The following is a 26,841-nucleotide window of genomic DNA, read 5'->3' as shown; positions in this document are numbered from 1 at the left end:
GCAGTAAGTCCCTCATCATGAACATGTTTTTCACTTATTACTTTATAAAGTTCTCCCTCGTCTGAAATCTAAGCGAACGAGAGGTTACGTCTCCATAATGACGTAATAATGGCATCACTCGTCCTCCATCCGGCTGTAAATTCTCCCCGCTTTGTTATTACAACAAGTCCCTTGGAAGTGGAAACTTGCAGGTTTGATGATACATGTCGGTACAAACCTTGATGCTTGACCAATCACAGCAGAGTGGGCGTGGCTATGGTTAACAAGATTGTAGCTCCAGACAAAGCGTTTTTCAGTGGGCGGGGCTTAAGCACATTTTTAATATATATGATAGAACGCAACGTAAATGGACATATATAAATGTATATGTATCTATTCAACTATAAGTAAAACGTGATCATTATACTAAACTATAATCAGGTTAGTGTCCATGGCTTGTTTTTAATGATACAATTCCTTTGTAAAAAACGTATTCAAATGATTATATAGAACATTACAATATTTTTTGGGGGCCACAACTCAAAGGGCCCTGGTTTTTGGAAGTTTATATTTCAGTGAACGCGTCAAATGGATCTATTGAATCAGTAGCTGGCAGGAAGTGATCGTCTGGCCCGGGTGAGGGAGGAGGGAGGAGGGTGAGGGAGGAGGTGGGAGGGGCCCTCGTCGCTGCTGGATGCTCAGTTTAGCACTCTTGCAACATGATCCGCGTCGAGGCAGGACTCTGCAGCTCCCGCATCCTGCCGTCACTCTCACGGTAGCGGATGGAGTGAGAGAGAGTGGAGGAGAGCCGAGAGAAGGTGGGACGACCCTCTTCTTTTTTCCTTTTTTTTGTTGGATCAACTGGGAGCAGCAGCGGGTGAGATGAAGGTGACGGCGAGTCACTGCGGTCTGCGTCAATCCTCCCTGAGATGATCCCCTGACTCCAGGGATGGTCCTCTCCTCCTCCTCCTCCTCTCCGCATCTCTCCTCGGCGGAGCTCAACATGCGGAGATAAAACAAAAAAAAAACGAAATCAGGGATTTTTTTTGCTGTATCACTGGGATCCTCTTATTGTTCTCCACCATGAACTCGTTGTTTTTCCCCGACCCCCCGCCCGGGCCGGTGTGCTCCGTGCCCACCGGCACCAGCGCCCTGCGCAACGACCTGGGCTCCAACATCCACGTCCTGAAGACCCTCAACCTGCGGTTCCGCTGCTTCCTCGCCAAAGTGCACGAGCTGGAGAGACGCAACAAACTGCTGGAGAGTCAGCTGCAGCAGGCTCAGCAGAGGACCCACTACCGAGGACTTTTCTCCCGGGAGGTCGCCGTGCAGACGGACGGACCCGAGTCCAGGATGCCCGGGACCATCTGGAGCTTCACCCACGTCCGGAGACAGGGGCAGAGGTTCGAGACGCTACACGGACCGGGAGTGAGTTGGACTCACCCGGATGGGGTCGGGGTCCAGATAGACACCATCACGCCCGAGCTGAGGGCTCTGTATAACGTGCTGGCCAAAGTCAAGAGAGAGAGAGACGAGTACAGGAGAAAGTGAGTAGAAACACAAATGTTCTGATGTGAAACCACCTGGGCTGGTTCTTGTATTAGGTGAACTAAGCAACTGCTTCAGAATCTTAATTTAATCTGTGAACCTGCTGCGTTGTTCCTTCAGTTAACCAATGGTGGCATTTTTGTCCCACGATCTAAGATAAATTCATTTTTTTAACATCACCGTGAGGTGTGGTTTACGGTGCTAACATTTCAAATACACAAAAACAAAACTCTCAAAAAATGGTACAAATAACCAAACTAAGATGGTCAATTAAAACTGTTTTATGATGGCAAACGTGATGCTTAGTTCAATATCAAGTTTGAGCTGGTTTGGTCCCGAAACCAAACTGAACCACTCTTTCCATGAGTTTGGTTTTGGTTGCGACCATCAGAAATGAAATAACACGACAGAACCAACCTTGTAACTTTACGAAAAAAAAATCCCTTTCCAAACTCTTGCGTCTCACAACTCGTGATCCAAACTTGTTTTCAAACCATGGTCTTCCCTACATGAGTTAAGTGGATTTGTACCACCTTTATTGAAGCTAGTAATGAGAGGTATACATTGCTGTAACACAAACCATTGAGAGGTTAAAGTTAAACCACATTAGCATTATGTAGTGCTCAAGGGCTACCTTACTGGGAACTAAACTCTATGTGCTTAAACCTTGTGAGAGTTTGATATATCTACTCACATAAATCATCATGGAAAAACTGTTGTGTAGTATAACCGGTAGTACTGAGCATGGCCTTTCATTCCTGCCTTCCTCTTCAGTATTTCTTGTACTAGTGAGTCATAAACCATCAGGAGTTCGACTCGAGAAGGTTCCTTAAATGTTACTATACTTTGATTTAGTCATGTGCTAAAAAAGTACACCCCTTGATCTAATGTCATCCAAAGATTTCTTAGAAGTACTTTATAATTTCTTAAACATGTAATATTGCCTTAAAGGGCAACTCATTTAAAAACACAACTTTCCTGACCCACTTTTATGTTTCAAATGTTAAAAGTCCCTCATCATGATGACGTTTTGAACTTATTACTTCATGAAATTAATCTTGGAAGAGGAGAGGTTACGAGAGCAGAGTACATTATGACGTAATAATGGTCTTCACTCCTCCTCCAGCCAGCTGTAATCACACCCTGCTTTGTTCAAAGTCCTTTGGAGTCGGAGACTTCCGGGTTTGATGACATGCGGTGACAAACCTTCATGCTTGACCAATCACAGCAGAGTGGGTGTGGTTATGATAAGCAAGATGTAATATCCAAAACAACTAAGTATTTTGATGCGTGGTGCATCATGCAATAATGATAGATTATTATTTCTCCACGGAGATAAATAAAAGTATCCATCATCATTACCACTTCTCTTGCCTCCTCCACATGCTCCCATATCAGCTTTAAAATAAGAAAACCCAAAAATAAAACTGAGCTAAACCATTGGACGAGCTACTTAAAATGTCATAACCGGTTTGTCAACCCTTCTCTTTTTAACAACTTTTATTGACTTTCATTTAAATGAGTTTCTTTCATCAGCTCGAAACTAGCGTTGAGACACGTCACGCTGAATCTGAACACATGGCAGCTCCACTGGATGTAACATTTGACATGACAGCTGTCAGAGTGTTTACTCAGCAGTTTAAACACTTGGATTCTAATGATGCAGTCGAGTTTTCTCTGAAGCAGCCGAGGGAAGACCCTGTACTACTCAAGGCCAGCGAGGCACGTCTTCCTGTTGGAGGCCGTTCGTACTGCAATGATTCAGATTCAAAGTATTTAAAAAAGGCTTATGAGCAACACAGACTTCCTCCAGAGTCAGTGACAGAGAATGCTCTCACACTCCTTCTGGAAACTGGATATCCTGTCTAGTCATCCCAGTAGAACCAGCACATCTTTTTATGAATATATCTACCTGCTATATATATATATATATATATACAGCCAGCTCGCCGCCAGTGGGTCTAAAAAGTGAAGTAGCCTTGTAAAGTCCACACATTTGTAAATTACAATTAAAAACAAAAACTATTTTAAATTATATTCTGATGATGTCCAGATTCATTTTTATAACTTCCTGTCGTTTAAAGTAACATTCTGATCGACCAGCAAAGTGAGACATGTTTCTCTTATTGATGTCTTTGAGGTATTTTTTTCTAATTTTCTAAGTTAGCTCATTTACTACCTTGTTAGTGAAAACATCTCATCAATAGCTTGATTATGAATAACGTTTAAAAATTAAATACAATCTAATGTCTTTGAACATTTTTCTGTTGAAGGTATTTTTATTTTAAAAAATTGTATTGGCAAAAGTTTTCAGTCGTAAAGCAATGTTTTTTGCAACCATATGGATAGTGGCTCAAAACTGAACTAGTTTGAGCACACATTTAACATTTAAATTAGAAGAACTCTTAAAGCTTTAAAGCAGGACTGTAAATAAATGGGCATTTTTTAACGTGCATACAACATAACACTCCAAATGATTTGGGTATTATCTTTTTTTAGTATGTAATTAACTACTAGTAAACTAGTTTGCCTAAAAGAACCTGCTCAACGGGCAAGAATCCCGGATTGACACATACTTTAATTGAAGCTCAATCATATGTGAACCAAAGTTACTTTTTCCATTCATATGTTTATTGATTTTGTTTATACAATCGAAAATGGGAAACAAATAAAAGGAGGTATAACCTTAAATTAAGTACTTAAGTCATTTACTGTATATCTTTAATCACGAAGTGCGTAAACAACAGAACCATACACAGGTAAAATCATACACGTTTAAAAACTCTAAAACGTGAAGACAACACAGTGACAAACATAGTACCCCCCCAACTTAAAAACAAAAATATATTTTAATAAACTGCTTAAAATGTGTCATGCAATTTGCCAAGAAAGTTAATTTTTCAAGGGCCAGATTATATGACATTTTTTTCACTCATTGAACAGTTTTTGGACATTTTTCCAGTTCAATAAAATAACATGATTACAAATAAGCTTCTTATCGAACAACACAGTTTTTGTTGACTTCGTAAAAACACAATGGACATTTGACTTGGCAAAGGTAACAGCTAACATGTCCCTGGTGAACCTCTATGTCAAACATTTTTACATACCACTGTCACGTGTGTTTAACGGACCAATAACCACAGTCGTCAATCTTTCACCTTCCCTCTCTGAGCTCACCCATTACATCACCCTTAAGTTCAGATGTTTTCCTCCCGTCTGCTCGTCGTGGTTACAACCATTCCCTCCTTTACTGTTGGGAGCTCTTTGTCTGCAGCCATTCCTTCACACCACCCTCCACCCCTTCGCTGGCCCGTGCACAGACTGCTTTGTAAGGCATCCTTAATCCCAGCAGAGGCCCCCCTGTGCCTCTCACCCACCCTGTTGATTTATTAAAGCTTTACCGGCGTGGACGTCTGCTCGTCTCATTTCAGAATAGTTTGCTTGAATCATCTCTCTGTCCGCTGCCGTTTGTGCATCTTCATGAACTGAAATGTGTTTTCATGGTCTTGAAAAACAACGGTTCCCAAGATCATAAAACTATCCAATGCAAGAAAATCGATCCTGCAGTTTTATTGGCCAGTATGTTGGCATTAATAGGAGTCGTATTGCACCCGGAAATTAGATCAGTTTTAATAAGTTTAGGGAAAATGAATCTGGGGAATATAAATATAATTATAATCATATTGGTAATATTCATTCAAGCACTCTTTGTAAGCATTTTAAATGTATCAAATTACCTACTTTTCCTTTTTTAGTAATGTTTGCATTCTTTAACCCTCGTGTTATCTCAGGGTCAAGCTGACCCAAAGACCTGAAAACAGATGTAATTGTTTAAGTCCTTGTGGTGTCTCTGGTACAAGGTGAACAACCTCCCTGGCTTCTATTAATACATATGCAACGGTGAAGGTCGTTTGAAAGAAACAAATTTGTTTTTTGGGGCCTCCGGGTCAACTTGACCCAGAGATAAAACAAGGGATTAAAAACAGCAGAAAGTCAAGTCAAATTATTCTATAATAATATCCTTTTATGAACATTAATATACTTTTTAGGAAGGCAATTTGACTACAAAAATAATAAAATACCCCAAAAAAGAAAAGATAATAAAAGATATAAAAGATAAACAACCATGTTTATAGGGAATGTGTTGTTTAAATGTAGCCATTGGCATGCCAATGCTATCTAGCCACCTGTTCCTGCTCACTTCAGTCTTCGGTCTTAGAATAGAAGCCACATGTGAAGCTTTACAAATAAAAGGAGAGGTTTTTTTTAATGATCTTAGCTGAATCCAAAAGTCCAACCCCCTTTCTTCAGACTCCCTGAAGCCAAGCCTCTGGACCACTGAGAGGAAACATGGCAGTAGGATGGGTAGCAAATGGCAATTTGATTGACATGTTACCATTTTATCATTTCTATGGGTTGGTACTTATTAGCTAACAAAGGGTTTTGTTGAAAAGAGAATTCATTTTACGTAAAATGTCTTTAAAATCCTAACGAAAACATATCTAAAAGTCAACAGTTTTTCATTCTTGAAAGAGTTTAAAAACCGACCGATCAGTGAAAGTGATGTTAAATTCGATTCCTCTAATACAAACTAATACAAGCAGAACAGTCTCCGAGCTGATCTCATAAATCAGACGTCCTTCTGAGCCCCACACGGTCACAGTGGGGGGTCCACTGCTGGTGAATGTCCATGAGTAAGAGCAGAGGAAAAGGTCAAAGCTAGTGTCTCGTATTTGTCACCCAACTGTCTCTCAAGCATGTGAAATGTATCATCTCGAGGCCAATGAGTTTCTGCCGTTGATTGTTTCACGTGCGTGGGATGTTTAGGAGGCCGTGAACACATCTGACAGTCTGCAATGAAAACTGTAACTCAAGGCAATGTCAGCCATCGTGGAGGAACGTTGTGAACCGATTCTCATTTTTGATTTGAATCGGAAGTGACACTAATGTCAGGAGTGATGAAGTGGTTTGTTGTTAACTTTGTCGATGATGTGCTGTTTCAGTTCTAGTTCTCGTTGGACTGTCAGATCACGAGACATTCCAAGGTCAGAGTGGTCTTTCATTCCATGCTCTTTGCTCCGTGTCAACATGGAAGACTGTAGATCACATCATTTGCTTCTGATTTTCTTTCAAGGTTGGTAGAACCTTTTCAGGAAGTACTTTAGTTCACACAGGTTAGTTGCGGTGGAAGTAAAATACGACTCTTAAATCTCCGCTCTAATAGATGGTGCTGAAGAGTGACTCCTCTGTAGCATTTCCTGTTCCTGCATTACAGCATTTGAGTTGTATGTACTGTATGTTACACTGAATTTGAGTTTTAGTACTTTAAATAATAGGAAAAATAGTTTTCAATCCAATCGTTTTAACTGTGTTCCATATATTTATTATTGTTATATATCGTGATATTTTGTAATCGTGACTCGTGATGTGGATCGTATCCAGATGTTTTGGTCACTGAATAAATGTAGAGATGGAGAGATCACTCAGGTTTATCCTTATACTCACCTTTGATTCAGGAGGAAAGTGAAAGACTTCAACAAGTTCAGATATGAACAGATGAAAATGAAAGTTTTAAGAAACATTAGATCGTTTGTTGTTTTTTAATATAAGTTTGACAATGAAAACCATCTATTCCTCCATCCATTCATCCATCCATCCACACACCTGGCCATGCATACATTAGTCTATCCTTTCATCCATTCATGCATTTTCCTTCCATCCAACCATCTATCAATCCATCTGGCCATGCATCAATTCATCTATCCATCCAACTATCTGTTCATCCATCCATCCCTGCATCCATCCATTCATCCATCCATCCATCATCTATTCATCTATTCATCCATCCATCCATCCATCCATCCATCCATCCATCCATCCATCCATCCATCCATCCATCCATCCATCCATCCATCCATCCATCCATCCATCCATCCATCCATCCATCCATCCATCCATCCATCCATCCATCCATTCATCCATCCATCCATCCATCCATCCATCCATCCATCCATCCATCCATCCATCCATCCATCAATCAATTTATAAATCCATCCATCCACCTGGATATGTATCCATTCATCCATCCATCCATATGGCCATCCACCCATCCATCCATCTTTCAATCCATCCACACACCTGGCCATGCACACATTAGTCTATCCTTCCATCAATCCATCCATCCATCCAACTTGTTGCCATCCACCCTGACTGATAATCAGTTCATGAATTTTAAAAAGTAATTCAAACTACTTATACTTTCTGCTGCATCATGTGAAGTTGGACAAGTTCTCCAGGCATTTATTCCTCCAGATCTCTCCTGCATGAATAATTCAGCTGCAGTTGAATTTAGCTCCGAGGATCAATGAGACTTAAAATCAGTGGCGACTGATCTGTTTGATCTTCAATCATGCGTCTATGAAGGTCTTGTCAAAGTGTGAACAACACAAAGCAGTTGACATTGTTGTATGTGTTACTATCTGTGTGATCACATGTGACATGTTTATATACACACACCATTGTGCTCTTGTGTTGCCTCTCCTCGACAATGACGTTCTCTGTGTTTAATCCTTGGCGTTGGCCCAGGAGATTTTCTTTAAGCCGTCACCCAGCACCGAGACTCAGACCTGCAGCCGGAGAGTCTTGGCACGCAAACGCTGAACCACGGCCTCGGAACAGGACTTCCTGTTTCTGCGATAGAGAGACAGAGCTGAGTTAAGACTATCAAGCTTCAGATGCAGAAGGTCAATCACCTCACACCCTCTTTCTCTGTGTGAGGGAACTTCTCAACTTAAGCTTCCTTCATTCTCCTTCTAACTACTGCTATGATAATTGACCTGAATCAAGTGGTGGATCAAAGTGTTATTTTCAAGGGACTAGAATATACTTGTTATAACTCATAAAGTAATTTTAAAATTATTTACATGAGTTATTCTCATGGTTTATTCATAGATGATGATTAAAGCTTTTGTCAGGTCCGTAATCTGACTTAATGCTTTTAATTAAACAAAGAATATAAATCAGATCTAGAGCTGTTCAGTTGCTGTTAAATCTTCTTTGCAGTTTCAAGAAAACTGGACAGAAACTGTTTCCTTCAACTGGGAAAAATCTCTCAGCTTAGGAAAATGATGTCACAACAGATTCGGAGCGTATAATCCATGTGTTTGTGTCTTCTCGTTTAGACAATTGTAACAGTTTATTTTCATGTCTTAACAAGAAGGAGCTGTCTCGCAGTTGCAGTTAATACAACTCTGCAGCGAGAATTCTGACCTGCTCCAGTAGAAGAACTCAAATTTCCCCGATCCTTAAAACTCTTCACTGGCTGCCTGTTTCTTCCAGGATTAATGGCCGTTAAATATCTTACTCAAAAGTTTTCGACCAAACACAAACTTCAATGAGTTATAATTGCTCAAGGTTGGGGTTAGCAGTTCACTTCTGCATTGCAGGGTTCCTGAACCTCAAAAAGTTGAAAAGGATCTAAATTTCTATAAACAAGGCATTGATTAGCATTAAAATGTCTTAAATAACATTTTCATCAGTAATAAATGTGGTGTTTTCTTTGATTTTTCCAATTTGGTTAATTGTCGAGTTGGTCTTAAATTTAATTTCAAATGGCATTCAATTAATATTTAAAAGTCTAGAACGTAACTTGTCTTGAGCTGAACGAACTTTGAACTGAGGATCAATATCTGTTGGTCTTATTTTCAATAATAAAGGAAAATATTAGGCTTGTCTTTCATTAAAATAAGCAGTATCTGACAACAGATAGCGGTGTGGACGAGGAACGACAAAACCTTCACGGGTCCAGATTGAACTTCAATCAGAACCAAAATATGATCATTCTTAACTTATCCTGAAAATGTACAAGAATCCACAAAACCTTTCAAGTTAAGAAAGCAAACAAACATACACTATAAAACCCTCTCCTTGGCAGAGGTAATTAAAGAATGTGGTCACTGGAGGGATGTGAAAAACATTCTGCTGAGTTCAAATGAAAGATTGAATCACGATCCTTGTTTAAAAACTGGCGTCTGTGGTTCTGGCTTAAGCATAATTTAATGTTATGAAATGAATGACTCAGGCTTTTTCTAAAGGGTTTTAATTAGTACATGCAGCGACTGAATTCTTCCAACTGAACATTTTCTTCAAAAATACTTTTGGCACCTCCAATAGCTAAAAACACCTCTCCCACTGTTGCCTAATAAACAAGAATGGAGCCAGACGGTGAAGGAACCTTCCGCAGCAGACCGGGCCTGTGTTCTCTGGAGCTCTTGTCGATGCTGGAGCATGAAACTGCTGCTGCTGCTCCGGTCGATTATTCATGGGTATCGATGGAGCCGAGCGAAGTGGCGCTGTGCCACGTTGAAAAATGCAGGAATGCACCTGTCTCTGAGAAAAGACCTCCCGCTGCGGAATTCTAACCAGCAACTCCACATGTTTCCATTCGCCCCGGAGACATAGATGTACTGTTTTCTGAGAGACCTTTACCACTAAGAAGATAATCATCTTATTAACACGCAATGGTTTAACAGTCGGTATAATAACACCTTTTGTTCAGACCTGTTCGCTTCTATTGTGCATTTTTGGACAGAGTTGCAAAGACTGACAGGTCGTGTTGGATTAATGCTCTCGGGACTGTGGTTGTGAAAGACTGGTTCGGCTGCACGTCAAAACCAAAGTTTTGGCAAAAACATCAACATAGATTCGTATTTCAGTAAAATATTCAGAGCTGTCCTTTTACTTTCATAGACCCTTTACACAAGTATAAAATCAATATATTTCATATTTACGTTACATTAACTTAAACATAAATCTGTGATTTTAGATCATGTTAATGTCACTGAATAAAAGACACTACAAAAATAATTTCAATTCAATTCAATTTTATTTAAAGTGTCTTATCATAACAAAGTTATCTCAAGACACTATACAGTTGAAGTAAGACTGTAGTTGATTAAGGAAAAACAGATCCCAGCGATTCAACAAAGAGCAAGAAGCGAAATACTGTGCAGTGAGCTATGGCGAGGAAAAACTTCCTTTTAGAAGGCAGAAACCTCGAGCATAAATGTATGCTATGTAAATACATTTATATACATAAATAAATGTGATAAATGAAAAGAAAATTAACGTTCTTGATTAAAAACAAGTCCCAACAGTTCACTGAAATCTACCTCTTCAGGTGATTGTGTTTCATATTGGTGGGTTGAGATATTTTGACCAGAAATTAGATTTATTTGTTGTATTGTTTAAGCTTAATTTGAAGGTTATAAGCAACATATTCACTTATTAAGCTTTATAAAAGAAATGTCATCTTATTGTTTTTTTTATTTCTTAGTCTGCATTTTTCCATAGTTTTAAATTTAGATATTTCAGTAATTGTATATTTACATTTAAAAAAAAGTCAAGCAATGATAGTATTCTTAAGTGTGATGTCTTTTATTTATTCATTAATAATTTAATATGGTTACTTTTGTGTTGTTTTGTTCGACATTTTGTGCTCCAGTAAATGCAATAAATGTATTCTCATATGATATTAAACAACTTTACTATTCCATATTTTCTCTTTTATGAATACAGACATTTTATATATATATATATATATATATATATATATAAATAATATGTATATACTGTATATATATATATATATTTTTCTTGCAAAAAGCTAGCCTCAGAATCTATTTCTTGCAAATATATAACTTCTATAATATTTTAATTCATTGCATTTTTTAGATGTTAAAAGTTGTTACATTTTATGTCTTTGTTATATGGAAGCAATAAATAAATATAAAAAAGAATCTTTGCAACAAGAAATTATGTTTAGTCATTTTCTATCTTAGGAAAAGTAAGCACATTTAGAAAAATAGAACATTTTAAGTCAGTAAAAAATTGTAAAAAAGATGAATTAACCTTTAACTCTTCAAGCACAAATGGCTGTAGTTAGTGTGCGAGTCATATTTCAAATGAAAGTGATTTATGAATACTCGGATGTGCCGCACAATGGAGCAAAATTCCTCCACTTTGTTTCTCAGTTTCCTGTCCAGTCACGGTGCAGGTGTGTGTACAGGGAGGTCAACATTAATCTGTCTTTCTCTTCACTCCATTATGAGTCAAACGAGTGAACACACCCCGACCATTGAGGGAGAGAACATCTTCATCTTTCTCTCCACTGTGAGGGTCTGTACGACTCCACCCTACTGTAGCCCTGACATGTCCATGATCTCACTCTGCGGCTCTTTCACACAACTTTGCAAACAACCCGTAAGACCCCGTTTATTTCAACGTAAAGGAGCCGTTTGTCAAGTTGAGCCGAGTTATCTTGCATGTCCACGTTGACAGTGGGATCCGGTTTATTGTTTAAGTGGAAATCTGACGAGGTGTCTCTTTGTAGCAAGTGGCGAGGGGTCGGTTTACAGCGTGGGAGGATCTGTGAGACTCAATGTTGTCTATGAGAAAATATATAGAAGATTTGAAATTAGGAACATTCTCTTCCGAGTACGTTATCGTCAACGAAAAATAACCAGGGTTACTTCTTCTCTTGATGCTGAGGAGCAGCTATTCTTCTCTGAGTCCCAGTTGACTGAGTTTCTACCTTTACCTTCACCCCTGTGTTATTCTTGGGTCACCTTGACCCAGAGATAACGAGGGATAAATCCTGACAACTGGTTCAATTAGGGACATTGACAGGTGGTATCTTTGTCTTTTGGCTCAGCTCTTTATCTGATGATGATCCACCCACTGAGTCATTGAGCAGAGACGTCTACTAAATTCCAGACAATACAGTCCAGATTAAAATTACATATATTTTTTAACTGTTGCATTGCATTATGGAACTTGAAGTCAGTACTGATGCGCTGAAGCTTCATGAAGCAGTGTCATGTTGTTTAGAGGTCAGTAGGTGGCGCCATCAGTTTAAAAATGATGTCATGTTTCATTAGAACAGTTGTTTAAAACAAAGGAAAATAGTGCAGAGACCGCCCTCTATTGGACTCTGTAAATAATGACACTGCTTCATGAACTGCTTCATCAGACCACTGATCTGATTCTGTCACTTTAGGTAATTTTAAATGTCACTACTTAATTTCCCAATTTGGGAACAAATATATTTCCAGTACAGTTTATTTAATGAGCATGAAATAGGAAAGAACTAGCATTTTAACTAAACTTAAATACAAACAATAGCAGACTTGTGAGGTTTAAATATACCTTGTAAGTCGTGACCCTGTCACTACATATGACATCATAACTGAAGTCTGCTGGAGTTCTATCGTAGTTCTCGCTTCAATCTCCTCTCTCACTTCATCCTTCCTCTAGCTTTTCTCCATCTGTCCGTCTACCCCCACCTCCCACCCTGTGACAGCAACACTGAGTCTGGTTCTGCTCTAGGTTTCTGCCTTCTAAAAAGTCATTGTTGATTTACTGGAATCTGTGTTTCTTTTCTCCCTCACAGTCTTACTTAAACTGTAAAGTGTCTTCAGATGACTTTGCTATGAATTGATAGTTTAAATCGAGTTGGATTGACGACGTCCAAGCTACTCACACTATTTCTTAGGAGTACAGACAACATATTGCCTGTTGGCTCAGCTCTAACTGCACTGTTAGACAACCTGGCAGTAAATAACACCAAGTTTCGTCTTGAAAATCCGCCGCATGTTAACCTGTTGTCCTGATCAAAGAGAAAGTCGTTAAAGGAAACCTTTGGCATGACATTGAGGCGTCAATCATCAAGAGCATGACAAAAACAAATCATTACATTGGAATGGTTTTCAAAGCAAAAAAAACCCAACATGTCTCTACAAATGTTTCAAACAACAATGGAGACACACCTCTCAAGAGCAAGATGTTGTGCGAGGGCGGGTCAGCGATTCACTAGCAGAACCATTAGACGCAATTATACATGTGTTTATCTGCTCGCTGGATGATTTACTGCTGACGGAACCTTCCCCACCTGCTCACACCCTGGAGGAAACGTCAGTGAGGCCCGGCCGGGGATGAAGGATTAGACGTGTTGCAACATTTATCAGTTAAGACTCAATGAAGGGAGGCTCCCCATCTTTTCAAGGCTTTGATCGTTACAATAAATAACTTTGTCTTATCTTGTCTCGGATCTCATGATCGCCAGCGGCTGTATCTATTTTTTCTGGAGCATTAGCAGCAACGAATGTGGCGGAGATTAATGGAGATATTTTTATTTCGTCTGGTCACTCTGGACTAGACGGCGTAGCTTCCCGAAGACCTGTGTGGGTTAAGTCTTTAGCGCTAATGCGGGTTAATCCACTTTCAAGATTTACACAAGCGTGCTCTCAGAAGAGGCAGCCGATGATATCATACTGTCAGAGGACTTCATTGTTGTCATTTAAAGTCTTTCTTGATTGTTTTAATTGACAATGTAGGCCGTAGTGTGATTATGATGAGAAACGATAGTCGCTATAGTCGGTACATTTTCTGCCATTCTAGCCACTTATAACGCCTTCTTTAGAACTGTGGTTTCATTCAGAGGTGGCTGTACAACTCTGAAAATAAATCTATTCCATCTTAAAATACAAACATTAGCATTATTAATAAGAATTGATGTAGTTTTGTGAACACAGATGCTGAATCTGGACGTAAAAGAGTAGCCTTCCTTTGAGACACCCACTCTTGACAACTGCTTTGTGATGGACTGGATTCCTGTCCAGGGTCTCCTGTGCTTCTTGGTACATGCAGTAACAGTGTCAAAATGCACATATGACATGGGCATTGTAGACCAGAGGATTCAAACTTGAGGCCTGAGGTCCATTTTCATTCGGCAAGAGGCAAAGGGACACCCTGGACAGGACACCAGTCTGGCGCAGGACACAAGAAGACAACCATTCACACATTCTAGATTTTAATTTCTAAATTGAAATAACAAATAAAGACAAAAATGGCCAAGATCCACAGTGAAACAATCAATAAAACAGTTAATACAAAAATATAAATAAAATGAGACAAAAACATTCATACAAAATTGAAAGACCCTCCCCCCTGCGACCGAGTCGGAACAAAGAATCGACTCCGTTTTAGATTTTACATTTTTTTGTTAGATTTTTGTGATAAAGGTAAAAGTGCAGCCAGAGGTCCATGAGTGGCCCTTTGATTTGATTGATGTGGTCCTCATTTGGTCGGTTGTAGAGGATATGAAACAGATCTTTGCAGATATTTGAAACCAAAGATGACAGATGCACAGGATCTTCTTGGTATCTGTGACATCAACCTTCTGATGCTGAACCGTGGTCTGAAGCCAATCTGCAATAGCGGCCATCTTGGAAATGCATTCTTCTGAAAAATGATTTGGTGATGAAACAGCACCCGTTTAATCGAGGCTATACAGGCTTAAACAATATATAATATATACATTTTGCCTTAAATTTAGTCTTGAAGGCGTTTTTTTGGTTTCTGCTGCTGCTTGTTAGATCGTCTGCAGTCACAGTTCTCCACCGGCCGGAAAGATTAAAAATGTCCACTTGAGCCTGAGGATAAACAAACTGACCAGCGAGGGGAGATTGTGCAGATCAACCCTTCTCTGACCAGGATTATTCCACTCTGGATGCCGGCCAGTGGTATCCAAGGAGACGATGTGGCGTGAGAAGATGAGGACGGGAAGGAAGGGTGGATGGAGGAGAGGAAGTGAGGAGTGACCTTGTGTCTGAGCTTCTATATGATCATGGTTAGCAAAGGCGTCTCTGTGGAGTCTGGTGAGACGCACGATCGATGACCTACTGAAGATGCTTTTTATTCCACCGCGTGAAACACTCTCTCGGCTGGTCAGTCACGGTTCCTACCTCTCGATCCCACTGCATGTTTCCTACACATCCAGCGTTATTGATCACGCGTGTGCTGGTGGGTCAGACGTGATCCGTCACAGCCGTCAGTGGAGGTCTCTCGCATCGATCCGTCCACCCTATCATGTGACGCCCACTCCTTCACTGCTGGAGACGCAGTAAGATTTTATTGTAATGGTGCCGTAAAAGTCGCGCTGCAGTGTCCTTGGATCTTTAAACGGACACTTTATATTTATAACTGAAAGTCAAAACTCTATCTGTGATTTAATCATACCAGGACTATTAACTGCTGCCACTTGAGGTGCGTTTCAAAAGCTAGATTGAGTAGATTTTTATGATGGATTTTTAATAGCCAAGTAGTTTACATAGTGAAGTGAAATATAGATTAATTTACTACATTTGTATCTTAAGATATAGACCTAAAATAATATAACTTTGACTTTGTGCCTTTGATTAAAGTATTAAGTGCATTTATTCGCTTTATTTGTGAATATATATGTATAATTTTCATCAATATTAAATACTTAGAGTCTAAAAACTCGTATTACTCTTAAAAATATAACAAATGCAAATATTATCGTTATTTAAGTTTTAAACCATAAATAAATGTACAACTGGACTATGGACTAAAATGATTCTTATTCATTGTTTTGACTTAAAGTTATTTCACAAATATACTTTCAATCCTGGTGTTTTTAATTTCCGGTTGTTTTATCATTAATTTGATAGATGGTAACAGAAGACATCATGTTTATTATAATCACACATTTCTTCATTCTTTCTTAGCACCCATTTTCTTGAAAGTCCCTTTTTTTCTCTCAAATGTTTACATATTTAAAAACATCAAAATCAACTTTGTGACATTTTAATAAGCATTTTTACCTTCTCTGTAGTAGTACAGTAGTAGAGGGTAGGGTAGCACATTTATTTTCTGATACAAATTCAATTTTTATAGTATGGTGAGAACTTTGCACTTGAACACAAATGGAATTTTAATGGAAGTTAAACTCTAATTTCACTTTCGTCACCGGGGCGTGTTCAGTGGTTGCAAGAAGGATTGAGAAAATATTGCAACAGCAGGTTACTGAACTTTGTGTTGTTGTTTTGGCCTTATTCCCATCAATGTTAGTAAAAAAAAACACTTTGTGTTTGAGAACCTGTTTAGAAGCTTGAATTCTGCCCCAGATGTCTTGAAATAAAATGATAAATAGAAGTAAAGAGTTTAAAAGGTAACATGAATCCAGCAAGAATTTTCTCTAATAAATAACTAAACTGAAACATTTGAACAAGATCTTAAACAAATACAGTGACTGTGGATAAGTTTTTTCTGCACATCTTTAAGGAAAATGTGATTCATATTTTGTAGATTTTCTTTGGTTAAACCTTTAATTTTGGCCATTATTTTGTCTAATTTTAAGAGTTTTCTATAAATGTGTTCAACCTGGACTATAAAATCTAAGCTATATAGACGATGAACTATGAAATGGAATTTTTCGAAAGTTAAACTCTAATTTCACTTTTGTCACTGGGGCGTGTTATTGGGTTGCGAGAAGGATGGAGAAAATATGATCTTTTTCTCTTAACACAGAACATTTTTATTTAACAAAAAATTCTGACTATTCTTGTTATTTTTTTCCCACTAAATGTATGTTTTCTCTGATAAACTCTTGAACAGTGTAAACTCATCACGACTCTTTTACTTATAAATTATTTGTAATACAGAAATCTATTTCCACATCTTTTGAGTTAGTATTAATCATTTACTCGTCAGCAAAAGTTGCTTTTTTTCTTTTCTCAACATGCATCTTGATTTAAATATTTCACATGATGTGAACCAGACACTGGTTCTTTTCACATAAAAGGTCAATCCTATATCGTTAGCAACACGTTTAACCTGCAAGACAAACAGCGTTCATGCATGTTGAAAGAAAAATGTCTCTGACACTTGTGTAGCATGATGTGTAGCAGAAACAGGGTGTTGTCTGACTGAAGTGTTGTTTGTTCAAGAGCCATCGAGACTGTAGAATGATGGGGAACCACACCTTTTCACTCCTTCATATTTATCTTGAACTCACTCCAGCTCTAGTGACGGATGACTTGAATAACTCCAGTTTCTCTCCTGATTAAACAACGTTACCGATGTGTTGCACGGTCACGCGACCAGAAGCCTTTGAGCATTGTTAGCGTGATCTGCTGAGGCAGAGGATGATGGGAACAGAAGGAGGCGTCTCGCGTGCAAACACGACTTCCAGACATACCGCACAAGGCTGGGAGTGTTTGTTGGCCGGAGTTGCTGGAATGCAGCGGCTCACCAGATAAAACTCCATGAGAAATGTCTGCTGGGAGAACGAAAGTTGTGACTCATCTTTATCATGAATACCTCGATAGAAGCAGATGAAGTATTAGACGTGGTTAAAAGAGAAAATGTTGCCCTGATATGTTATGTTAGAGCAAATTCTATTGTTTTCCTTCGTCACTACAGAATATTAAAAATGTTTCTAGAAGTGTCGCTGCTGTCGGTGAAAGATAAACAGCTGCTTTATAAATATTCTGTTAGAAGATGTGAATCAGCTAACAGGGTTTTATCTTAGATTAACAAGTGTTCGAGCACAAGTTGAATAGAGTCTTTCATAGAAAATTCCACTTCCAACAAAATAAATAAACCATAGAGCACATGGGTTGAATCTGGCTTCAAAAGGTGGGCAGGTTAACAAAGAAAAGTGAGATTTTGGTGCTGATTTAAAAATGATAGAAATGAATGCAGCAGAGTCACCCAGACCAGGGGTCCCACACTTGCGGCCTGCGGCCAGTTTGTTGCCCACAAGATGATATTATGCGGCCCTTAAGTGGGGGACACCCTGGACAGGACACCAGTCTGTCGCGGGGTACACAAAGACAGACAACCATTCACACACACACTCATACCTATGGAAAATTTCCCCAAAGTTCTCAATCAACCTCTGTATGTCTTTTGACTGTGGGAGGAAACCGGAGTGCCTGGAGTAAACCCACGCAACACGGGGAGAACATACAAACTCCTGGAGGTTTTATAATATAGTTAAAATACAAAATCACCACACGACAATATACAAAAAATTAAAGAAGAAAATATCAATTTGCCCCCCTCTTCAACCACTTTTATACCTTTTCCCTAGTGAAGTCAGGAGAACGATTACAAATATACTCTTTGACAACAACGTCTCACTGTGTTTGTGTCGTCGACGGTGCTGCTAGGATTACATTAGATAAAGATGCAGCAGAGTCAGTCCCTCGAACCTGATCAAGTTCTCAGGTTGGCAGGTGTTCACAAATGTACCTTTCTGACTTAGCAAGTGAGTCAGCGCACGTGCACGTGCATGCTCACACCCACTGTTAAAAACCAATGGAATGTAAAAAGACGGAAGACTTAATTAATAATAAAGATGATTCAAATTGAATGTGAAATACAGATATTTTTACCGTAAAATGCATATTTAAGAAAAATCAAATGAACATCTAAAATTCTCAGACTTTTCAAATGAAATTAACTTTGGCCAAATACATATAGTAGACGGGTCATAATCAAGGACCACTACTTTGCCACGGTCAGTTTAAGCCAGTTTTTTTTTTTTTTTAATTTTAATCATACACAATTGTATGAGCTGGACGAGGGACTTCTTCTTCAGGAGGAGATTTTAAGGTGACGCTAATAAAATGAGAAATCGATGATGCAGTTGTCACAGGGAGACAGTTATTATCTCACCGGTCTGCAGCGGTCAACACGGGTCCATGACAGGCTCCAGGTCTCGTCCCGTGTCTGTGCCCTTGTAAGGAGACCCCGGGTGTGTTCCCAGATTGAGGACAACCAGAACCCTATGAAACGTCCTGTTGCTGTTTGGATCGTCGTCACTTGTTTACCAATACAGTGGCTGTGAAGGGTTCTGCCGTTTGTTGCTTTTTAATTTGAGGAAGCTCAAGATATCTGTGTCTCGCACCAGGATGTTGACTTTTAATAACACTGTTCGCCTGAAATGTTTCTAATATCTCGGATCTGTTGCAAGAATTTCTTAGTCACATGGTGACACATATTTTACCATCCAAGATTTTAGCTCTTATTTTAACAGTTTTTCCTTAAACAGAGATTATACAGAAATTAACTCAAAATAGATGAGGTACACATGCCAGGTTTGTTTTGGCTTTATCCATATAAATCACACTAATAAAAACACGGAAGAAGAACATAAACATGACTAGCCAACTTCATCATGACATTTTGGTTTAGACCCGAAATTATTATTTTATGTTATTATTATTAATTATGTTATTTTAACGATACGTTAAGATTGACTCAAGATACCATTTACCGACCATATTCCAGTGAGCAATACTTTAGAGTGACTGGTCCAATGCTATATAAGCGTATATTATTGATATTTTTTATAAATACTTGATGACTGTACTGTATGGGAGTTAAGTCTAAACCACGCTACAATTTTTATGTTTTTAATTGCGGGACGTTTAAAAGACACTGAACTGGTCTTCTGGAAACTGATGAATCACTTATCCAATAAAGAAAACATCATTTTGTTGACAACCCAAATCAGATCGATTGGGAAACCCGGGTTACCTTACGTAACCACGGTACATGCGAGGCCCTCCAGCCACGCCACCCAGTTGACCCCCTGAATTATTTTGGGAGGGATTCTTTATGGGAGTGCCCCCCTATTACAGGTGAAGGAAACCTTCATTGTTTTTTCTCATTGTCGGGGGCTAGAGGGCCTAAGCATGCATGACGTAGAACTCGTATTTTGTTTTCAGAACTTGTCTTATAGGATCACGATGAAATAACTAGATGGAGGAAAAAAAAGGGTTAATACCAGTCGTCCCCAATGTAGGTGACCCACATACACCAAAGGAGTAGACCACAATGGGCCTGTTCAAAAATAATTTTTCATACAATGAACAGGTCATTATGTTGGATTTTGAGTTTCCTTTACTGTTGACCTGTTGCTAAAATTGAAGAATGAATGTATTAGAGGAATATATTTTATGATCAATAACAATGTATATTAAGTCATTTCAAAAGCATAAACCAAGCTTATGGTAGCCCTAGGAGTAGTTGGTGACACCTGGTTTATACTGTACATGTCTAGCAGTAAATCCCGTCATGAGCTGAATTTATCGAATCGAATCATATCGTGAGCTGAATATATTCAATTACAAAGGATATGGAAATTAGCAACAAATTCAGCCAAGCCAAATATGTGTCCAATCAGCCACAGAGTTTCAGTCTTGGCTTCAAAATACCATAAATAAAGAGCAAAGATGCTAAAGATGGATCTCAGACTGGCTTGTGAATAGAACTAGTACACACCAAAGATGGCATTTTTGTCTTATTTTTCACTTCTTGAACAAGCCTGTTGTTAAGCCAAATTCCTCAACTTAATCTCCCGCTAACAACTTATTATCCGTCAAATTGTCTAGTTTTAGTTTAGCGGTTTCTACTCGATTGAAGCTGAAATAACTCAGCAGTTGCCGCCTCAGTCTGTCGATAACCTCCCTCCAGGGTGACATAAATAGCTCTGACATATTGTCGACTGAAGGGGACTTTTTTTCCATCAGTGGATCCATTTTTATCCCCTAATAAGAAAGGGAAACAACAGAAATTACTCTCCGAGACGAGAGTGTATTTAGCGAGAGGGTTTTGAACCGGGCTGAACTCAGGCAGACTGAGAGTTGTGGCAACGGCGGAGAAGCTTCGCCAGCATTTTTTCGCCAAAACCGATTCGGTCTTCGCGGCCCGGCTGCCAAGAAACACTTCTCTGTAATTAGACAGGGTCCATTCAGAGGGTCCTCAGTGAGAACAAGCGGTTTCGTTGAGAAAGTGACGCACGCGAGTGACGTTTTCGTATCTGAGCGGTAAGAGGGTCAGAGCAGAAAAATGTAGTAGTCGTCGTCTCTCCCACATCCTCCCCATTTTCGGGAGTGAATGAATTTCCTACCCATTCTCAGAACATCTGTGACTCAGCAGTGACGGACCGAATTCTCTCGCCGCCTAATTTAGTTTCTGCGTCGCGGCTGTGGCTCGGATGAATGATGTGAAGTGTCACCGGGGGAGAAAGAGGATCGTGCTGCTAAGTTTAGCGACGGCGCGGCTGCTTTATTTGACGGCAGGAATCCTGTTCACATGTTTACGTGTAGGTTAGTGGGCCATGATGGCAGCTGCTCAGGTTCACCACAGAAGTTTGTACCTTCAACTAGAGATCCAGATCCTGAGCTCACAAGATAAACCCCACCTTTTGCATGCAAAAAGAAATCCTCGAAAGGGCGACAAAATCTCTTTTTTATTGAGGGAGTGGGCTTTTGAAAGAAGCCCAACAAAAGAAGGTGTGGAGAGAAAGAGAGGGCGTTGACCACCGTCCGATAAGCTCGCATTGAAATCTGAGATAAAAGTTCAATGTACACAAGAGTGTCGTGTTGTTTTGCCCCCCCCCTGTGGGACTTGATGTAACCGTGACCCTCCTTTTTGTGTTCACAGATGGGAGGAGGAAATGTCCAAACGAGAGCAGCTGGAGTCCACAGTGGAGTCACTGCAGCAGGTCGGACAGCATCGAATACACTATAAAGTTCTTGTATAGCGCAGAAAAACTTGCTTCCTGTTGGGAGTACGCTACTTCCTGCAGGGAGTTATTGGATTACACATGCCAGAGTCACAATCAGAATTCCAGTCAATCTGGTCTTAGTCATTATTTACAAGTCATTTGGTTTTTAATTCGAAGCTAGTACAAAATTAGATGGACTTAAATATTTGTTCAAAAACTTCACATTTATGTCAATATTCCTACAGTCAGAAGCTTCAGGCATTAAGCAATTGATGAGGGGTTCTTTAAAAGACCCTCCCAAAGTCAGCCCCGCGGGCTCTTTGTGGCCCCTTTACAAAGAAACTTTGGTTCAGTGCCTTCGGCCCCTCAAGTGTGGATGTCAACCAGAGAATGTAAACTTAAAATGAACATTCAAATCTTGACTTAAAGGTCTTTTAACCCTTGTGTTATCTCAGGGTCAAGGTGACCCCGAAGGCCCGAAAACAAATGTGTTTCACCTTGACCATGAGACAATAGATAAGACAAGGGTTAAAAATATTTATTTTTTTACAATACATTTGAGCCAATAAGAGGCAACACGTACTGTCAACATCCACATTTAAAAAGTGTTATTTCTGCTTGTCCTGATAGGTTAAGGAATGAGATGCATCTCAAACAACAGGCACTAATATTTTTTTAAATTATTTTTAACAAAGCAATCTCAATTTTAACTAAAACAAAGTGTCAAGAAGGTTAGCACTTTAACATTTGTAATGAAGCCGTCATTAGTCTGATACCATTTGACAGGGTTTTCTGTGGGTTTAATTCAATGAACGCCGCCTATATCAGGACCAGCAGTCTGGAGGAGGATGTGTCGGATTAGGAAAAACCACATTATAAATCCATCAGCACGAAGCTTGCCGAGCTCCAAATAGACCAAAATATCAGATATTACCAGCTGACGGCCATTATGTGTCCAAATGGAGCGGAGAGCTGAAACTAAATTAAATAAAGAAGCTGGTATTTTCAGTCGTTCTTTAAACAGGAATCGATCGGGTCAGCAGAAAGACTTCCCACGAGAGATAAACCATTGAGTGGGACAAAAGAAAACCCGCAATGGTTTTGCTCAAGAGCATTGTGGGGTGGGGGTGAGCTGGTGTCGATCGAAATCAACCAAATTTTGGCCATTGTTGACACACCAAACAGGAAATGGTGCTCAAAGCAGGAAGTCTGGAGGCGGCGTGAGAAGCAGGGCTGTTTAGAAAACAATGAGGGTCAAAGAGATACCAACAGTTCATCCAGTGTTTCTCTAAAACCCTTTTACCCAAACCAGTGGGTCAAAAAAGACTATTTTATTTGATTCAAAATGGCCGTCCCACTATCAGGAAGAGACAGATGATTAAGAGACATAAAGCTGCTTAAAAGATATATATATGCTTAGTGGCATTAATGGACCTGATCTGTAGTTGAAAAGACCTCATCTGGCGATACGTATCAGGATAAAATATATTGGGATAATGTAGTAACAAAGATATATTAGTAGTATTGTCGAGTACTTGACTCTGTTTAATTAATAATTAATTAATTAATTTAAAGACCACACGACTCTTGATGAAGTCGTAACTGATTTCATTTGTTTTGAAACCAAAATATATCCACCAAAATATGGAGCACCAGGATATTGACTTTATGGAAATATATACCATAAAAGAATTACAATGAAACTTTATATTGAATTTAAAATATGATTTGAAAGCTTTATATATATATATATATATATATATATATATATATATATATATATATACACACACACAGTATTTTAAAGTGCTGTTAAATATCTAAATCCTATCATGAAGAAAACCATTCCGATATTCAAGTATATTGGGGGGGTCGGGGTGGGGGTGAGCTGGTGTCGATCGAAATCACCCCCAAGGATGTCATTAAAGGTAGAATTTGTGGAGAAGCAGCCAAGTGGTAACTCAGCTAGGGGTGACAACCGCATTTTTTTGCCAGTAAAGGAAGTGCCCACTAGTGAGTCTTAGCATTATTGGAAGAAATGAGTCCAACCTGAATCGTCAGTATAAGAGACATACAAGTCTGGGGTGCAGTAGCCACTCTCACTTGTGATTAGTGGATGCTAATTTTAGCATAAAACGCATCAATTGTTCGTCACCAATAAGCACTTGCATCTCAAACTAAATGACTCTGAGAGCCAAATTTGGCCCCCTGGCTCTATGAGTTTGTCACATGAGTTCCAGGTAGTTGTCACACAAACAGTCCTTCCACTTTAGGTTTGTCTAATTCTCAATATTTTTAATGATTTACAACTATCCCATTCGGTTTATTTAATGTGTTTTACTTCCACTTGTAACTTCTGCTCATCCGAGGTCATGATGCAGAAGCCAAAGTAAAGACTGTCCGCCTATCCTGAGAAACATCCTCTCGCTCGTCTGAGAGAACACAGAGGTGGTCCCGGGTCAGCCAAGAGTATGTCCCGGTCTGCCTCGGTGGTCTCCTCCCTGTTTAACATTCCCAGTAACCAAGAAACATCCTGACCTCGATATTCAGGACCTCGATTCTACCTTCTATTAATCTTTACTTCACTACCCGAAGCTTCTTGTAAAAGTAGGAAGATGGATTTAATAAATTGAGACTTGAGGTATTTCTCCCCTTTTGACCTAATAACCATGGATTTAGAGGAGCTGATCCTCATCACATCAGTAGGTTTTCAATACAGCACAAGTGCAGTTTTTGTATCCATCAAAGGAGAAGTTACATGATTGAGAAAGATACGACAAGTCAGCTGCTCTAACACAGTGAAATCACGCTGGGAAATCAGTTTGAGCAAGAATTCTGTCCAGCATTTCGGGGGAAATCATCTGACAAGAATTTGGATGCGACTGATTGACGTCAACATGGATGAGGGCGTTTAGATTTGTGCTTCTGAGAAGAGTGAGCAGGTCAAAAAAGTATGATCATCCAATTTCCAATTTCCTAATTGAAATCATGATGTTTTCTCAGAGTGCCCAGGAGTCGTCAGAGGTCCAGGAAGATCTGAACGTGACGGTGGAGAAGCTGAAGTCAGAACTGGTGGTTTTCAAGAGCCTCATGGGTGATGTGAGTATTTGAGTCGACGAGGTCGAAGCTGATGGTCTTATTATGAGGTCACTGTGAAAATAACAAGTGATCTTGAAGAAATGTCTCATCGTTTGTGCTTTTTGACTGTAGAGGAGGCTGACTGCGGTAATTTATTTTACTTTTATATACCTTGTAATAATTTTGGTTTATGTTGTGTTATGTATTTTTAAACGTAGTTTATTGCTACACTGCTATCATAATTCAACTTCACATTTAATTAAAATGTGTTCTTTTATGTATATCGTTATTCAAACTTCTGGTATTCTTTTGTCTTTTATATGGCAATGTATATAAAAAAACATAGTTCAATACACACCCTTCTGTACCTAGATATCTATAACAGAATTGTAATAAATGACACAAGTGAGTTGATGAAGCTTCATGTAACAGCTGATGAGGTATCATGATACAGTGTCTTCCCTTTTAAAGGTCAATAGATCACAATCAATAGGTCACTCTCTTTATAATCTTTGGAACTGATCTACCAATTTAATAAAACCTGCCATCATTTTAAAACTTAGAGTGCCATCTAGTGGCTTTTCAAAATAAATTCACTGTATCATGATACCTCATCAACCGTTTCATGAAGCCTCATCAACTTATCACTAGTATTTTTTCTTACATATTTTTTCTTACTATTATCATTGTTATTGTACGTTGAGTGTTAGTTTGTTGTGACCCAAATACACACAGTACAGAACAAAAGTATAGATCAAGGAGAAAACATCAGCAATTAAACTAGTAATAATAATAAAAACGATGAACATTTTGAATCGAAACAATACAATTTGAAAAATATTAACAAAAATGAATGTACTTTTGTAAACCAAATGAGACATATTCAAAGTATTTATTATTGTTATTGTTATTTTTCCATTCTCATGTTTTCTTACCAGTTTGTAATTATTATATATGATGTGCGGTCCGTTTTTTTTTTTTTAGTCCTCCTTTAGTCATCAAGTTGTTGATGTTCCACTACCAAGTGTGCTATTGACACACACAACAGATAAAGCCCAACATCACGCTGGTCTTTGACCTGATGTTTAAATCTCTCAGCAGGGGGTTCAGTTATTCTGGTGCATCGACTCAACTTTCTTTTGTGATGGAAGCAATTTTTCCTCGAGCTGGTTTAGCTGCAGTTGTTGGCTTACACTATCATAACGTTAAGGCTCACGGTCTAGCTGATGTAAATACAGATGTGAAGCACGGTCGCCGTCTTTTAAGAGCTCAAACAGCAGCTGTACATCACTTCCTGCTCCGCTTTTGTTCTCTGGCAGCTGTGATGTACGGCTGTGATCTACCACAGTGTGTCGGCAGCACTGCTGGCTCAGGGATAAAAATAGTCGGATACTAATGTAGTTTTTCTGAAGCCTTGGTTGTTCATCCTCTCAATCTGGTCACACGTCTAACCTGCTTCTCTGTGCCCCCCCCTCGTCCCCCTGCCCGTGAGTGACAGATGCGGGTAAGTGACGATCACGTGTCCGATCATAAGAGACCAATCTGCTGGGGTTTAGACTCCGGAGGTTGCCATGGTAACAGATGTGAGGCGTCATACATAGTGAGACCCGTCTCTTTGTTTCATTAGTCTGTGTTGTTGTGTTGTTTTGACGTTCGTGTGTTGGAGTTGTTTCAAATAATATTAAAAGTGAGACTAAATACTGTTATGATAATGTATAAACCATCTTTTTTTTAAATAGCAATAATACTTTAGTATTAATTAACCATACTATTAAACAATATAAGACATTTTAGGACCACAGCAAGTTGAAAAGAATGTCTATTATATTTGAATAAATATATCCTATAAA

General features: G+C 39.1%; 1 protein-coding gene across 2 annotated transcripts in view; it reads left to right on the top strand.

The window, feature by feature from the left end:
- The first annotated feature begins 703 nt into the window (after positions 1–703).
- iffo2b (intermediate filament family orphan 2b) overlaps positions 704–26,841 on the top strand; it is a 32,935-nt gene continuing 6,797 nt past the window's right edge. For both annotated transcript variants that reach the window (XM_087800925.1, XM_087800924.1), the window contains exons 1-3: positions 704–1,526; positions 21,850–21,910; positions 24,917–25,012. In XM_087800925.1, the coding sequence (XP_087657051.1) occupies positions 1,063–1,526; positions 21,850–21,910; positions 24,917–25,012 (621 nt within the window). In that variant the 5' untranslated portion in view covers positions 704–1,062. The remainder of the gene's footprint in view (positions 1,527–21,849; positions 21,911–24,916; positions 25,013–26,841) is intronic.

Source organism: Callionymus lyra, chromosome 10, assembly GCF_982586985.1.
Source record: "Callionymus lyra chromosome 10, fCalLyr1.hap1.1, whole genome shotgun sequence".
In the NCBI taxonomy this organism is placed as follows: domain Eukaryota; kingdom Metazoa; phylum Chordata; class Actinopteri; order Syngnathiformes; family Callionymidae; genus Callionymus; species Callionymus lyra.
The sequence above is the reverse complement of the archived record's forward strand: the minus strand, read 5'-3'. Positions and strand labels throughout refer to the sequence as shown.